We start from the raw sequence: 16,195 nt of genomic DNA, 5'->3' as shown, positions 1-16,195 counted from the left end.
CCGGTCCACCTGTGGAAGGACAGACCAGCCTTGGAGGGGCCAGGCCGTCTGGTGCCAGCTCTGTGCCTGGGGCCACCTCTAAGGCCTAACTGTGAGGCCTCCACCCCTGGGAGAGCCGGTCCGGGAAGGTGACCACGGGCACATGCCCCAACCATGCCCGTTCTAGGCCAGCCACGTCCCCTCATTTCCTCCATGCTTGACTCAGCCCATCCCCTGGGCTCCAAGCAGTAGGGCTTGGAGACAAGAGTCTCCAGGGCTATGTACTTTGGAGCCCAGACGCCCTCCTGCCCCAGGATATCCCGCCCACCTCTGGGCTGAGTGAGACCCAGGCAGCTGGTCGCGGCAGGAGGTCCTTACACCCCAGAGTCTCAGCATCTGCAGAGCCACCGCCTTCAGAGGGATCCATGGATGAAGGAAGGAGAAACTTACCGATGGGGACCGCCCAGAGAGTGACGAGAAGGGGCCCAACTCCCAAGGCCCAGAGAACTTCCCTCATGGCCCTTCCTCAGCCCCCAGGGCCTCGGCCAGCTTCTGCTGCTCAGCTGGAGCGATGGCAGAGATGCCGGTCCAGAGCCAAATATACAGACGCGGGAACCACTGATGGCCTCCCAGGACCAATGGGGACAGCGAGAGCCTCTCCTGAGCATATCAGGGGCTCTGACTCCCGGTTTGTGAGCTGAGCAGCCAATGGCCTTAGCAGCTCTGAGCACTGCCAGGCATGAGCAAGGGGCCCAGGCTGTGGGTTTCCTCCCATGCTGATCACTGCTGACGGGGCGGCTTTGCTCCGACCCCACGATCAGGCAGGTGGTCCTATCTGCCCACAGACACAGCAGCAGCAAATCCCTGTGTGTCTCTGCCCTCCGCCCAGGCCCAGTGGCTTCGGCTCCCCACTACAGAGAGGGACATGGTGACACCAGACATCTAGGGGCTGGTAGGGACTGAGTGGGGTCTCTGCAGCACCAGCAAAGTGGGATAGGCCAGGATGGCTTTGCAAGGGCTGTGACAACTAAATGTCACTGGAACCAAGTCCACAAAAGAAGGCAAGAACCTGCTCCCTAAGCCAAAACAGGTGACCACCTGCTGACATAGAAGACTTAAACACAGTCAAGAATCTCCTGACATCGTAACCAAAATGTCCAGTAGACAAGTGAAAATCACTCATCACATAAAGAACCACAATTTGGTGATAAAAGACCACCCACCAACCGACGCCGACACTGAGTGGGGGAGAGGTTCCTCCGACAAGGGCTTCAAGCCGCGTTCACAACAAGGCTTCCAACGTAGACCGCAGAGTCTTCTGAAACAAATAGAAGCAGCAGAAAGTCTCAGCAAAGAAACAGAAGCTATAAAAATGGGCCAATGGCCAGGAGGTGCAGACACTGGCATAGTCATACTTTGCTGGTCAGGCGGAACGCAGTTCACTGTTCATCAAAACGCTAAACCCAGAGGAGCCCCAGGGCCCGGCAGTGTGCACCGGGGTACACCTCAAGGGAAAGCAGTCAGACACGAGAGCCCTTGGCTAAGGCTCCATTGACAGGCAATGTCGCGAGTGAGCAGGTCCATAGTTGCAGCAAGTGGACAAGGGGCTGCCTGGCGCTGGGGGAGGTGGGTGTGGAAAATGGCTGTTTATGGGCACAGGGCTTCTTTTGAGGATGATGAAAATGTTCTGAAATTAGCTAGCGGTGATTGCTGCATAACTCTGAGAAGGCTAAAAAATACTGGATCCGACACTTTTAAAGGATGCTATTGTAGTGTATTAATCGTATCTCAATAAAGATGTTATTTTTTAGGGAACCAAATGGATATTATAGAACTGAAAATACAATAACTGAAAAAATTTAAATTCACTGAAGAGACTCAGTATTAGAATGGAAGTGACAAAGGACTGATCAGTGAACTCAAAGATGAACAAACAATCTACTCCAACAACAGAGAGAAAATGGGAAAAAATTCACAGAGCAGCAGAGATCTGTGCAGCAGAGACAAAAGGGCTCATAGTTCTAGCAGTGGAGACCCAGGAAGGAGGGGAGAGAGTGGACGAAAAAAGAATTTGAAGAAGCCGTAGCTGAAAATGTCCCAAGTTAGGCGGAAGACACAAACTTAGAGATTCGAGAAGCTGAGCAAGTTCCCAAACAGGACAAACAGGAAGAAAGTCACATCAAAACACATCATAATTAAACTTGTGAAAACAAAAGACAAAGAAAAAAATCCTAAAAACGGCCAGAGGAAAATGACGCGTTACCTACAAAGGAAAGCCAGTTTGAATGACAGCAAATTTCCCATCTGTGCGGAGGCCGGTGTGTGGTGGAGAAACAGTGTTTAAGCGCTGAAAAAAATATGTGTCAAGTCTGAGTCCTGTATCTGTGAAGCTGCCCTACAGAAATGAAAGGCAAACAAAGACATCCTCACATGAAGGGAAACTAAGAATCTGTGCCTAACAGACATATCCTTGAATCGCGGTTAAAGAAAACCCTCCACTCAGAGACCACGATGACGCGAGCGTCCAGACTGGGACGAGCAGTGAGTGAAGGCAGAATGGGACACGGCAGACTGCCCTTCACCGTACGAGCTTCTCCATCACGTGTTATGTTTGAAGCAGAAGCCGTAACGCTGCCAGAAGCAGTGCTCGGCGCACAGAGGGCATACTTAGCACAATTACATTTTTAATGGGGGGGCGGTAAGTAACTTTAATGTAAGCAAGGTTTCGATATTTCATTTGAAGTGGCAAAACGTCGACAGTAGCCTGCTGTGTGTATAATGTCTAGAGCGACCAACACGATTACACAAAACTGGAAAACATTATAAACATATCAAAATGGAACTCTAAAAATGTTCACATAAGTCATAGCGGGACAAGAAAAAAGTAAATAGAGGCATGAACAGCAGTGGGGACAAATAGAAAACAAAAAATAAAATGGCAGACTTAAGCCCTAAAGTATCAATAATATTTTAAATGTAAATGGTCAAAATACACAAATCAAAAGACAGATATTGGCAGAGTGAACACACACACAAAAAGACCATGACCGCAGTACACGTTGTTTACAAGAAACTCTCTTCAAACACAGCAGAGGTAGATTGAAAATAAAGTAGTAAAAAAACTCATGTAAACATTAATCAAAAAAAGCTATATGAATATCAGAGAAAGAGTTCGGGTAAGAGAAAATTACTAGGGAGAAAGGGGGAAGTAATCTAACGGTAAAAAGGCCAATCTGCCTAAAACAGATAGAGCAGAAGTGAATGTGTGCGCACCAAGCCACAGAGCATCCAAACACAGGAAGCAGAAACAGACAGAGCTGAAGGGAGAAACGGACAAATGCACCGTTCTGGTCGGAGACGATGCTCGTCCAGTAAGACCAGCGCACCTGCCACTAAAACCAGACAAGACGGCACAGAAAGAGAACACTGCGGGCCATGTCTCAACAAAACCTTATCAGACGAATCCAATATTTTCATACATAAAAAGAATAACACACTACAACTAAGTGGAATTATCCCAGGTATGCAGGGCTGGTTCGATATGGAAAATCGATCATTGGGATCCACCACATCGACAGGGCAGAGAAGAGAAATCGATCTATCAAGTGATCCAGAAAAAACTTTTGACTTTTGACAAAATCCACACCCCATTTGTGACAAATAAAAAAGCTCTCAGAAAAGTCAAAGGAGAAGGGAACTTTGTCAACCTCTTAAGGAGCAGGTACAAAACCTAGAATTAATGTCACACGTAATGGTGAAAACCGAGGGCTTTCCCTCGACCGTCAGGAACAGCACGAAGATGCCCACTGTCAACACAACACATTCTGGGAGTTCTAGCCACTGCAATAAGGCAAGAAGAAGAAAAACAGAGCCAACGTATTGGGAAGGAAGAGAGTTTTTTAAGTCTCTATTTACAGAGGAAAGAAATGTCCGTGTGGAAAATCCCAAGGAATCTACAAAAAGAAAATCCCTGGAACTAGGTGAACTCATAAGGTCACAGGATAGACGATCAGAACACAAAACTCAATTGCGCTGCTCTATACTAACAATTAACAGGTGGAAACTGAAATAAAAAAAGCAATGCAATTTATAATTTATCCCAAGAAAATGAAATACTTAGGCACAAATGGAACAGAACTTGCACAGGATGTGTCCGGTGAAAATGACCAAACACCGATGAGAGAAGTCGAAGACCCGAGTGCTTGGAGAGGTAGTGGGAGCTGCAAAGGGGCGAAGACGTCTGCTCCCCCGAATTCGATGTGCGGGTTGAAGACAATTCCTATCAAAATCTCAATGAGGATTTTCGTAGACATGAACAAGCTTATTTTAAAATGTATATGAAGAAAGAGAGATTCTAGAATAGCCTGATAGGTGTGGGGGATGGGAGGAGAGTCACCGTTACGAAAGTTAGGACTTAGCGTGTAGTCAGAGTGACTGAGACACGCCGACGAATGGGGACGAGTGCAGACTCCAGGGACAGGTTCCCGCGGGTGCGCCGAATCGGCTCTGGGCAAAAGAACAAAAGCAATTGAATGGAGGAGGTACAGACTTTTCAATAAATGGTCCTGGAAGAATTGGGTACCCATGGTGGGGGTGGGGGTGGGGGATGAACCTCGATGTAAACCTCGTACCTTATGCAAAAATTAATTCAGAAAGGATTATGGACTTCGATGTGTAATGTGAACCTATAAAACATCTCCAAAAAATAAAATAATCTTTAGTACCTAAGAGGAGGCAAAGCATTCTCAGACTTTTTCATGGAATTTTGGATCTTGTAAAAATTAAAAATCTTTGCATCGTGAACATATTGTGAAAATACACATTGAGAGAAAAGGCTTTCAAGTCACATATTTGACACAGGACCTGTATTCGGCGTATGTTAGAAAAACTCTAAAATTTCAACATTTACAATATTCACTTAGAAAACGGATATGTGAAGCGATTTCTCCAAGGAAGATATACAGATGTCATATACGGACATGAAAAGACATTCGTCTCCACTAGCCACTGGTCGATGCGAGCTAAAACACGGCAAGCGGTCGCCGTGGGACTGCCACTGCCACGACGGCTTTTAAAGACGCAGCGATGTTGCCGACCGCGGGTGAGGAAGTCGAGAAACCAAATCGCGGGGTAGGGGCTGCGGGGAGCAGAGCCGGGGCACCCACAGCCACCCACGAAATCAGCAGCCGCTTCTTCTGAACCGGACACCAGACTCAGCCCGACTCAGCAAGTGCTCTCTGGCCCCTTTTTACCAAAGAGATGAAAACTCATTTCCATGCAAAAAAACGTACAGTGACGTGTACAGCAGCTTTACCTGTAGCGGCCAGAAGCTGGAGACGACTTTAAGATGTGGTGACACGTACCGCGTGGCCCGCACGCAGCCCGCCTGGAGCGCGCTGCGTGCACATGTTCATGTGACCATCATCGCTTTTATTGGGTCGTCTGGTTGACATGTCGTTTACATTTTCTGTGAATGGTTGACTCTTCTGTCTACATGTGCTCTCAGTTACTGAGCCCCGAGTGCTAAGTCCTGCAACTCTGACGTGGCTCTGTCTACTTCTGCTCTTAGCTACCTCTACTTTTGTTTCTTGTATTTTGAATCCGTTCATTGTTGCACTCACCTTTGGCCACCAGGCCGCCGTGGTTACCAGGCCGTCGTCACTAAGGGACGACCCTCCATCTCCATGACACTCTGTCTTGAAGGCTAGTTTGTCTCTCGCTCACATAGCCACACCAGCTTTCAAATAGTCACCATTTGCATGCTGTATATTTTTCATCTTTTAGTTTTTATCCTGTTTCTATCATTATATTTAAAGCACATGTCAGAGGCACTTTACTGTCTGCAGATGCTGTCCCAACCACACGCCCAGGTCCTCAATGACAGAGCGAGAAGGTCCAGCCATTCCATAGCCCGGGACACGCCGTGGGGCCAAACACAGCCGTGGCGCCATCTGGCTCTTGGGGGCAGTTATGAGGGGCTTGCCCCAGGGAGAGCAAGGCCCCGGGACGGAGGGCACGGAGGCCCCAGCCACCTCTCTGCAAGCTGCCATGTAAATAGTGTACAACTTGGCCTTGGTTTTTTTTTGTTTTTGTTTTTTGTTTTTTGTTTTTTATCCAGTCTGCCATTTAGTTAGATTGCTGGGTCCATTTATGTTAAGTGCGATTTTATGGTCGAGTTACATCTGCCATTTTGCTATTTGTTTTCTATTTGTCCATCTACTTTCTGTTCCTCTTTTCCTAACTTCTGTTGGGTTAAGTATTTTTTTAGTATTTCGTTTTATTTCTATCGGCTTTTTAGCTATATCCCTAACACGACAAGCATTTCCAAATGACAACAGCCCACACTGAACCAACGTAGCATTTCACATGGTCTTTTCATTTCATGTCCTGATATTCTGGTCAATGGTATTCTTAAAAGGATATTAAAGAAAATGTGGCATTGAAGTCAAGACAGACAAATGGATCGATAGGACTGAATAGGGAAAGCAGAAATGGACTCGCAAATATATGGACAACTGGTTTCTGTTAAAGTTACAAAGGTAATTCGGTATGAAAATGAACTTTGAACCATAGCTCACACCGCATGCAAAAATTAACTCACAATGCATCATAGACCTAAAGATAAAACCTAAAACTACGAAAGTTCTGGAAGAAAACATAGGAGAAAATTTCTGTGACCTTGGATTATGCAAGTATTTCTTAGATATGATACAAAAATATGAAATATAAAAAACAATAGATAAATTGGACTTCATCAAAATTTACAACTTCTCCTTGAATAGGCTGTAAAGATAACAGAAAGACAAGCTATAGACTGGGAGAAAATATTTGAAAATTATCTATATAATGAAGGACTTACATTCAGGAGCTATAATGAACTCTCAAACTCAAGGATAAGATTAAAAAACAACCGGATAATATAATAGGCAAAGTAACCTCACCGAAGCAGAAACATGGATGGCGAACAACTCATCAGGGAAACGCAAATTAAAGCTGCATGCGACATCGCTACGCACCTGCCAAAACGGCCAAAATCACAGCCCCGACCTCACCGGTTCCTGGGGACGGCCTGTGGGGGCAGGAACTCCAAACGGCACAGCCCCTAGGAAACGCTCCGGTGTCAGAGTGAGCCACCCACAGTCTGCCCCGTGACGCACTGTTTACCCCCATTCTGCTGCCCAAGAGAAATCAAAACACGTGGAAAAGAGACCGAGACATGAATAGTCACAGCAGCATGATTCATAGTGACCAAAAACTTCAAACACCAGAGAGTCCAACAGCAGGCGAGGAGCAAACAAGCGTGGCCCACCAGGCGGTGGTGGACAACTCGGGTCAAAAGGCCCAAGGTCTGGACACGTGGTGAACCTCAGCATCATGCTGAGTGAAAGAAGCCAGACTGAAAAGCGTGTCCACTCTACAGCTGTTTAGATAAAGCTCCTGAAGATGGAAACCCAGTGACAGAAAGCAGGTCAGAGGTTGCCGGGAGACGTGCGTGTGGGCAGGGGCAGGAAGGAGGCGACTTTCGGGGGTGACGGAAGTACACACTCTCTTGATGGTTTCCGGGTGTATATAAATGTCAGAACGAATCAGACTGGACATTTTAACTATTTGCTATTTGTTGTGTGTCTATGACACCTCAATAACACTTTTTAAATAACGGCTAAACCTTCTGTGGAAGAGACCCCAGGCCCGGAGCCAGCAGAGCCAGCCAAGTGCAAGTGGACGCCATTCACGCCCGGCCTGGCTCTTCTCCAGGCGAAGTGGGTTCGGCATTGGAAAACTGATCACTGTCCCTGGCCACATCAAAACACTAAGGGAGAAAAATCATATTACCACCTCAAGAGACACATAAAAATTATATAGAATTCAACATCCATTCATGATAATAAAGTCTTCGAAAACTGGAAATCGCGGGCAACTTCCTTAATCTAAGTGCCATCGAAACAAAACCCATAGCAAACGTCCTACTTTCTGAAATCGGAGCAGTGGGGCTGCTCTCACCCCTTCTGCGGGACTGCGCCTGGGGCCATGACCAGAGCAGGAGCTGGGAAGACGTGGCGAGGTCGCCAGACACGCCCTGGGAACGGAAACCTGGCGAATCTACATGTGAGTTAGCAGCGTTCACAAGGAAGTTCGCGAGCTCACTGGACACAGGCCATAAATGGACCGCGCTTGTTTTTCTACATACGGGCAATAAAGAAGGCGAATTCTCGTACATAGCTAGCTATTAGGAAAGCACCAAAAAAGTTAAGTACCGAGGAACTGATGTAATGAAAGACGTGGAAGACCTTGGTGCAGAAAACTGTGAGGCGGCAGGGGTTAAATATCGAAATGTACCGAGGCTGTGGGTCGGAAGACTCAATCTTGCATGGGTGTGAAATTCCCCCAAATTAAATTGCTGAAGGAGGGGGCTGGAGTTGACGAGACGATTCTGAAATTCACAAGGAAATCTAAATGGGCGGGAACGGCCATCCAGGCCAACCGAGTGACTGACAGAGCAGCCCCACAGGGTTGCTGGCACGGAGTCCCGCAGGCGTCTGGCTGGGGTGCGGGGTGGGCAGAGAGCAGGGACCTGGGCGGCCGCGCCCTGCCCGGTGGGGTGAGGCAGCGGGGTGAGGGTGCTGGGACCCGGCCGGGAGAGCAGACAGGCTGCCGGGGTGGTGTTCCCTTCCGTTTACCGGGCCGGAGGCTGCAGCCTGTGTCCAGGCTGACATTAGGAGCCAGAGAGGAAGAAGGGGCAGGGTCCCCGGGGTCAGGATGAGGGCGAGAGCTGGCACTGCTTGGGGAGGCCAGGAGCTGGGTGGACAAACACAAGGCCTCACAGGAAGGCAGGAAGGCGGAGCCCGCCCCAGGCTTGCTCTGAGAAGGGGGTGGCGGTCCTGGGAGCTCAGGGAGGTGGACAGAGAAATGGGCAAGACCTCACCCCCACGCCCGACCGGGGTGAAGCTCTGGGTGCTGGGTGCTGGCGTCTGTGGGAAGGAGGCCGAGGGGCTGGGGGCTGTCTGCAGATGCTGGGTCCCAGCCGCACGCCCAGGTCCCCACCGATAGAACAAGAAGGCCCAGCAGTCCACAGCCTGGGACCCGCAGTGGGGCCGAGAACAGCGGTGGGGCCCCCGGCTCCTGGGGGGCGGTCACGAGGGGCTTGCACCACGGCGGGTGAGGCCCCGGCCGCCTCTCTGCAGCTGCCTGGTTGGCCCGGGCAGAGCCAAGGCCGAGGCGCTGCGGACGCAGGCGCAAGCAGAGATGGGGCAGCTGGAGTGGGCACATCGTGTGCACCGCCACAGGTCTCAGCGTCCCCACCACCAGCACTGGCCACGTTCCCAGTCATCTAAAATCACAGCCTGAGTGGATTAGCTCTACACACTCAGAAAGCTCCACACCAGGCACAGGGAGCCAGGTATGGCAATGGGAAGCCCACCTGGCCCCACCACAGTCATTGCCACTGCTGACCACAGCACGCCAGCACAGCCCTGACCAGACCCGGCCCAGTCCACGCGCACCCAGCAGCTGGTGTCGTTCAAGGAGAAGCAGCATCGGGCCCCTCTGCTCAGAACCCTGCAGACTCAGCCGCTGAGGGCCAGGGGTCCAGGACACTGCCGGGTGCGCATGCTGGCCACGCACCCACCCCTGTGCCAGCTCATCGGGCCTACACCCCGTCCCCAGCAGCCCAAGCCCAGCCCACCCTGTCCCCCGCCTACATGGTCTCTGCCCCCGCCGCCTGGCACGCCCACTGTCCCCAGGACCCTCTTCGCGGCCCCCACAGCCTCTCCTCCCTACAGCGCTGGCCCCGAGCGCCCCTGTCCCACGCTGCATAGCGGCCGGTTGGCCAGCCTGCCGTCTCTCCCTGCCGGCACCTGAGCTTCTGTGGCAGGGACCTGTCTCCTTGCTGCCTGAGATACCGTAAGGACCCAGCAAGCATCACTGAATGACCGGCAATGTGACTTCCATAAAATGAATGCAGCACAGGGACAGACCAGCCAACCCACCCCGAGACCATGGGACGGGGTGTCCGGGTTGGTGTGGGCTCCACCGGGGCCAGGCCGCCAGGCCAGGCAAGCAGCAGGCCCTGGCCATGCCCCAAGGGGATGGTCAGCGGCTCCCTGCAGCCTATGGTTCAGGCTCGTAAATGTCTGGTACCGGGTCCTGGGGGACAGGGAGGGTGACCTGGAGCAGAGGCACAGTGGAGCCCCACGGACGCCTCCTCTGCGCTTGTCACCAGCTGGGGCAGCAGAGTCCCTGGCACAGTGGGCTCCCTTGCTGACCAGAAAGGCCTGGGACGAGGGGGCGAGATGGGAGGGTCAGAGGGGCCACGGAGACGCGGGGTAAGGCGGGACATGGGCACACGGGTCGTCCTGGGCTGGGAGGGAGCTGCCTCCGGGGGGTGCCCAGCCCCCAACAGCTCTAGCTAGGGCCCCATGCCCTCGCGTGCTGAGTCCAGGGCCCGGGGGGGGGGGGCGGTCCCTGCCAGACTGTCCCTGATGTAGGCAGTGGCCCTCCTCCAGGCCACACACAGGAGCTCACGGGACCCTGTCCAGGCCAATCCTTACCCCCAGCTCCACCCTCCTGAGTACCCACCACTTCCCCTGGCAACAGCAGGACCCTCCTACGGGCTCCAGGCCCATACCTGCTCGGGACTTCCCACCGTGGGCCCCACAGGGCCTCACCCTACAAGGCCACCCAACTGCTGCCCCCTCCTGCCAAGAGGAGAAACCAAGTCCTCCGGGCAGGACCGGGGGCTGCTGGGGCACCCTCCAACGCTCGTCCCAGCCGCCAGCCCTACAGGCCTAGAGGGCTGCACGCCCGTCTCCCTCTGCACCACCCCGGGGGGACCCCTGCCAGCCCATCTTGGTCTCCTGCCCCTGACTCACGCTCTTGCCAGTGGGAGCAGCGCCCTGCACCCCAGGCGGGAGGAGGGCCGCGGCCGCCCAGCCCGGGGGAGGGACACGTCTGCATCCAGGCCGCCCCTTCTTCACTGGCCGCCCCTTCCTCACTGGCCGGCACCTCACTGGCCGCTGCCCACCGCCATGTCCTCAGCTCCCTCCTCCCATCCCCAGACTTGAGAAGATGTCTTGAATGTCACCTGAACCACAGTGAAGGGACCACAGACAGTGAGGGTGGCAGAGGATGGAGCTGCGAGCTCCGGGCTCAGACTTGGCAGCGGCACCAGGCACCTCGGAGAGGGAGAGGCAGGGGGTGAACGTGGGATTTGTGGACGGCCAGGCCGACCTCGGCAGGGCTCTAGGGACGGGGAACCAGGGCTGGGACGAGACGCAGACATCTGAGGGCAGACAGACATCGGGGTGTCAGGAAAGGCCCCGGCTGAACCCTGACCCTGGCCGGGTCCCTACAGGATGCGGTCCCGTTCCATCTCCAGACGGGAGCGTGGATGGCGCTGCTCCGAGGGTGTGGACATCCCACGACTCAAAGGACCAAACGCCAACGGTTGGGGGAGCCCGGAAATGGCCTGGGCACCATCGGCACCTCAGGCCTCTCCAGTGTGGGCGTCACGAGAGGCTCTAATGGGAAGATGGAGTGAAGCGAAGGGAAGAGAGGGTGACGGAGGAAGCAGAAACCTGGGCACCCTGAGGGACGAGAGGGAAAGCAGGCTGCGTCTCCGAAACAAGAGAACAGAAGAAAAGGGAAGTTGAGAGAGAGAGAAAAACTCACAAATCGGAATTATGATGAAAGAAACAAAAACGCTACCCGCGTTGAAAAGGAATTAAAGAAATCACTCAAAAGCAAACCAAATAAAGTATGGAAAATGAACACCGGATGTGCTTTACAATAATGAGCCCACGAGGCACGATGTCTAAGCACGAGTTGCAGAAGACCAAGGAACGTAGTCAAGGAGAATCGAGTAGTTCGGGTTAACTCCTTCCTGGGTGAAGTGTCTTCATCTTCTTCAAAACAGCAGAATGAGTCTCCAGCCGCGCCAGCCTGACTTGCCCGATTCCGGCTGATCTCGGAAGCTAAGCAGGGTCAGGCCTGGTTAGCACTTGGATGGGAGACCACCTAGGAAGACTGGGTGCTGTAGGCATAAAAACTATTTAAAAATAAGGGATTGTAAGCTGACAAGGTCCTTGCAATCTGTGAGGTCAACCAAGGGTTGCCTCGCCTAAAAAAAAAAATTAAAAATAAAAATAAATAAAAATAAAACAGCAAAATGATAACATTGAGCAAAGCTGACAGTCTGAGGGACGGGAAATGCCTGTGCCTCGCGAGGAACACCCGGCACTCAGCCTCGCAGAGCAAACGAACGGTCAGCCTCAGGCCACTGACACGGCCGCCCTGACACCCACGCCCAGCCCGGGTGGGGAAGCCGAGGGTCGCCCCCCCAGGAATGAGGGCCAGGACAGCTGAGTCACAGCAACACAGCCCAGTGCAGACTGGACGGAGTCACACGGTTCTAGACAGGGAGCGCCACCACGTGTCTGAGTGACTGCACACCCACAATCCCTCCCAGCGGACAGGCCCTAGGGAGGCCGCGCACCCCTCCAAGCAGTCTTCAGATGCAACGTTCCGCACACAGAGGCCCAGGCCCATGAAGAGGTAGATAAAAGATGGTGCACGGCCGATGGCTGAGACCCGTGACCGCTGCAATTCCCCGCGAGCGACTTTAAAAGGCAAACCTTGTCATTTACACAACCACTTCAATAGATGCGAAAAGCATCTGACAAAACCCAGTCTTCTTCCTTGAAAAGGCTCTCAGCGAACTCAGAGCAGGGAGGGCCGGCGTCCTCTCGGGAGGGGCGTGGGCAGGAGGCCCGGACACCGCCCCCCCACCCCCATCAGGGACCAGGCAGCCGCATCACCCCTCTCTGCGGCCAAGGCCACTCGGCACTGTGCTGCAGGTCCTCGCCAGGCCAACAGGGCTGGGAAAGGAAAACAGAAATCGAGGTATGAGGGGAAGGAGAACTGTCTCTACCCGCGGCTGACAGGGTCAGCAAAGGAAAGATGCGAATGGGATCGACAATAAAGCTGCTGGAAGCAAAATGCCCGCTCAGCAAGTTTGCAGGCTACAGATCGACATTCTAGTCAATCCTTATTTCTATGCACTAACAACAAACAATAGGAAACAAATATTTTAAAATCCCATCGGCAGTAGCATCAAAAAATGTGAAATAGCTAAGTATAAATCTCATGAAAGATGTGAGAACGATACACCAAAAACTACAAAATAGTGCTGAGAAATTTTTTAAAAACACAAAGGAATGCAGACTTAAGCCATGTTAACTGGTCGAAAGACTCACTACTGCTAAGATGCCAACCCTCGCCAAGGCTGAAGGAGAGCCCAGCCAGCCCACAGCCCCTCGGCCAGCACGGCCATGCCAGAGGACGGCCAACAGCTCACAGGGCACCACTAAGGGCTCTTATCTGATGAACCTGTGGCGGCCACTTTAAACCGCCAAGGCTTTTGTCAAGGTGTTCTTTGCATACGATAAACACTCACATAAAGTGCATCGCATCGCTCAAAGCATTTCGTGAGCACTTAAAATAGCGTGACCACCGCTGCTACCAAGATGTACTCTGGTCCCCTCACTCTATAGGGTCCCCTCTCCACTGGCCTCCCCTACAGCGTCGCGGCTGCAAGTGGCACGGAGCAGCCCTGGTGCCCGCCTCTGCCCTGAGCTTCGGAGCGCCAGCACGTTGCCGTGTGTACCAATACTTCGTTTCTGTGGTCCAGAGTGTGAGCGCCACTGCTATTCCCCAGCTGACAGAGCTTGGGTGACCTTGCGCGTGGGGCTACCATGATCTGTGCTGCCATAATCGTACCCGTGAAAGCCTCTGTGTGGCCGCACTATTCCATTTTTCTTGGGTAAATACCCAGAAGTGGAACTGCCCGGTCACATGGTCAGCATCTGCTTAACTCTGGCACGCTGTCATGCTGTTTTCCAAAGTCACCAGATGGAGGCAACTTGTTACCCAGTGAGTGTGGGTTTTATAGGTGTGAGTATATGTACACATGCACCTGTGTGTGTGCACCTGTGTATGCATGTGGGGGTACACCCAGTGTGTGCACACCCCTTGGGCTGTGCACGTATGTGTTTGTGTGCATACGGCTAGTATGTGTGTGTGCACACCTGGAGGTCTGCATCTGGTGTGTGCGCCTGCACGCACTTGCATGTGTGTCCATGTGCACCTGGTGAATGCGTGAGTGTACCTGGGTGGATGGGGTGCGTGCACATGCCTGGCCATGCACCTGTGCGTTGGGCAGGGAAGAGGATACACCTGAGAGCATCTATGTGAGCATGTAATAGGGGTGCATCTGCACGTCCTGGAGCGAGCCCCTAGCCCCCTCACCAGGCACTGGCCCTGAGTAACTGTGTGAGTCGGACTGAGAGGTGGACAGGTAAAAGCTGCAGCACCTGCTGAGGAGAAGTCACAGTACCCATCCTGCTGTCACAACCTGGACCCCTGCTCAAGCCCGACACACATCACACCTGAGCCCCACACTGTCCCAGGTGCTCAGAAGTGGCTTCCCGCCAGGAAGGGCCGAGGCAGTGGTGAGAGTTCATCCTGCAGGCTTTCTCAGAGCTGTGTCACCTGCCGTCCCGTCATCCCTTACCATTTCCGTGGTGACCGGTCTGGAGAATTCAGTCAAGGCGACATTCTGAGCCCACACCCAGGTACTTCCTTGCTGGCCAACCTGTTGGTCCCAGAGACCCTCTTACACCTCGCCGCAGTCCCCAGGCTGCTGGCCGACCTGGAACGGGCCGGGGCATCTCCTTCCCAGGGTGTCTCACTCGGCTAGTCCCCTCGCTAGGCCCTGCAGAGTGCTTCCTCCCCACCACCCTGGCCATCTGTCATCCGCTGCACGGCCTGGCCACTGTGGACTCGAGGATCTGCCTACACGTGGCCTTTGGCCCTGCCTGGGCAGCTTCCTGACCTGAGTGCAGAGAGCTGGACACCATGACCTGGAGCTCAGGGTGGGACCCGTGCCTGGGACACCCGCCCAAGGCCCGGAGGAAGATGAGGAGTGGGACTAGGCGGGGTAGGGGGCAGGGAGGAGGAAAGGCAGGGAGAGCGCACTGGGGTGCAGTTCCACACGGGTGATGGAGATGGAGTGGGGGGCATGTGGGGGTTGGGGGTAGGGTGAGGACTGGTGAGGTAGGCCGGGGATGCAGCAAGGCCGGGGTGCTGGGAAGGGAGAGGGGCTAGGCGTTAGGCAGCCGCCTGGATCTCCTCCCTTCCTGTCTCCCGAGGGACGAGCCTCCGCGTCTGCCCGCCCCCAGTCCTGGAGCGGAGGCCTCGCACAGGACCCGGGCTCGCGCTCTGGCGGAGGGCGCAGCTCCGCTCTGCTGCAGCCGCGGGAGCGGCCGTTCCGGCCCCGGCTCTGACCCAGGCCAGCGGGAGGTAAGGCTGGGCGGCGGGGCCGGGCGTGGACCGGAGGCTGACGCGGGCGCCTGGGCCCGGGAGGAGGGTGGCGCCGGCGCCAGGTTGTGGAGCTGTTCCTGCATTTCATCCGGTCCCGTCCCAGCCAGGCGGTGGGGGAGGGGGGATGAAGCGCGTGGGGGTGGGTGGGAGGGGTAGGAGACCCTCCCCTGGGTCCTGGCCTGCGGGGGCGGGGTGTGCCCAGTATCACCAGCTGCACCTGCGCGGCCAGTGAGGCCAGTGGGGTGGGGGGAGGCACACGGTGGGCCCTTTCTCCAGACTCGGACACGGGTCTCTGGGGGACCCGGTCTTTAAGACTGCAACCTCCACACAGTCCCCACCCCAGCACAGCGAGCCCTGGAGGCCCAGGATAAGGAGCCCCCTCCCCCAGGCCTCCGACCCCAACCCCCACCCTTGTCTTCACTCTACTGCCAGGCACAAAAGAACCCCAGGTGCCGAATGCACTCAGCACCCACCCACCCCTTTTCGTAACTGAACAAGACGCCCACTCCTCCCCGGGCCTGGGTCCCTAATCCTCAGGCATCAAACCCCTTACCCCAGCCCCCAGCCCTGAGAATGCAGTCCTCCAAAAAGCTGAGCCCACTGTCCCCACAGCCTGGACCCCATCCCCATGTCCTGAGCTCCTGACCCCAGGTACAGAGACCCTGGTCCTCAGAGGCTGAGGCCCTGTGTTGTCTTCCCACAGGCTTCACCCCACAAAGATGAACTGGACGGTGGCGATGTGCTGGGCCCTGCTGCTGGCCACCGCCTTCCTCTGCGACGGCAGCGAGGCCAAGGGCGGCCGCGGAGGGGCTCGGGGCAGCGCCCGCGGAGGGCTGCGGGG

General features: G+C 54.2%; 1 protein-coding gene across 1 annotated transcript in view; it reads left to right on the top strand.

Moving 5' to 3' along the window:
- Positions 1-15,087: 15,087 nt before the first annotated feature.
- Positions 15,088-16,195, top strand: part of SPRN (shadow of prion protein) — a 3,864-nt gene continuing 2,756 nt past the window's right edge. The window contains exons 1-2 of the mRNA XM_023538048.1: positions 15,088-15,333; positions 16,058-16,189. Coding sequence (XP_023393816.1) covers positions 16,074-16,189 — 116 coding nt within the window. The 5' untranslated portion in view covers positions 15,088-15,333; positions 16,058-16,073. The remainder of the gene's footprint in view (positions 15,334-16,057; positions 16,190-16,195) is intronic.

This window comes from Pteropus vampyrus, unplaced genomic scaffold, assembly GCF_000151845.1.
Source record: "Pteropus vampyrus isolate Shadow unplaced genomic scaffold, Pvam_2.0 Scaffold211, whole genome shotgun sequence".
In the NCBI taxonomy this organism is placed as follows: Eukaryota; Metazoa; Chordata; class Mammalia; order Chiroptera; family Pteropodidae; genus Pteropus; species Pteropus vampyrus.
The sequence above is the reverse complement of the archived record's forward strand: the minus strand, read 5'-3'. Positions and strand labels throughout refer to the sequence as shown.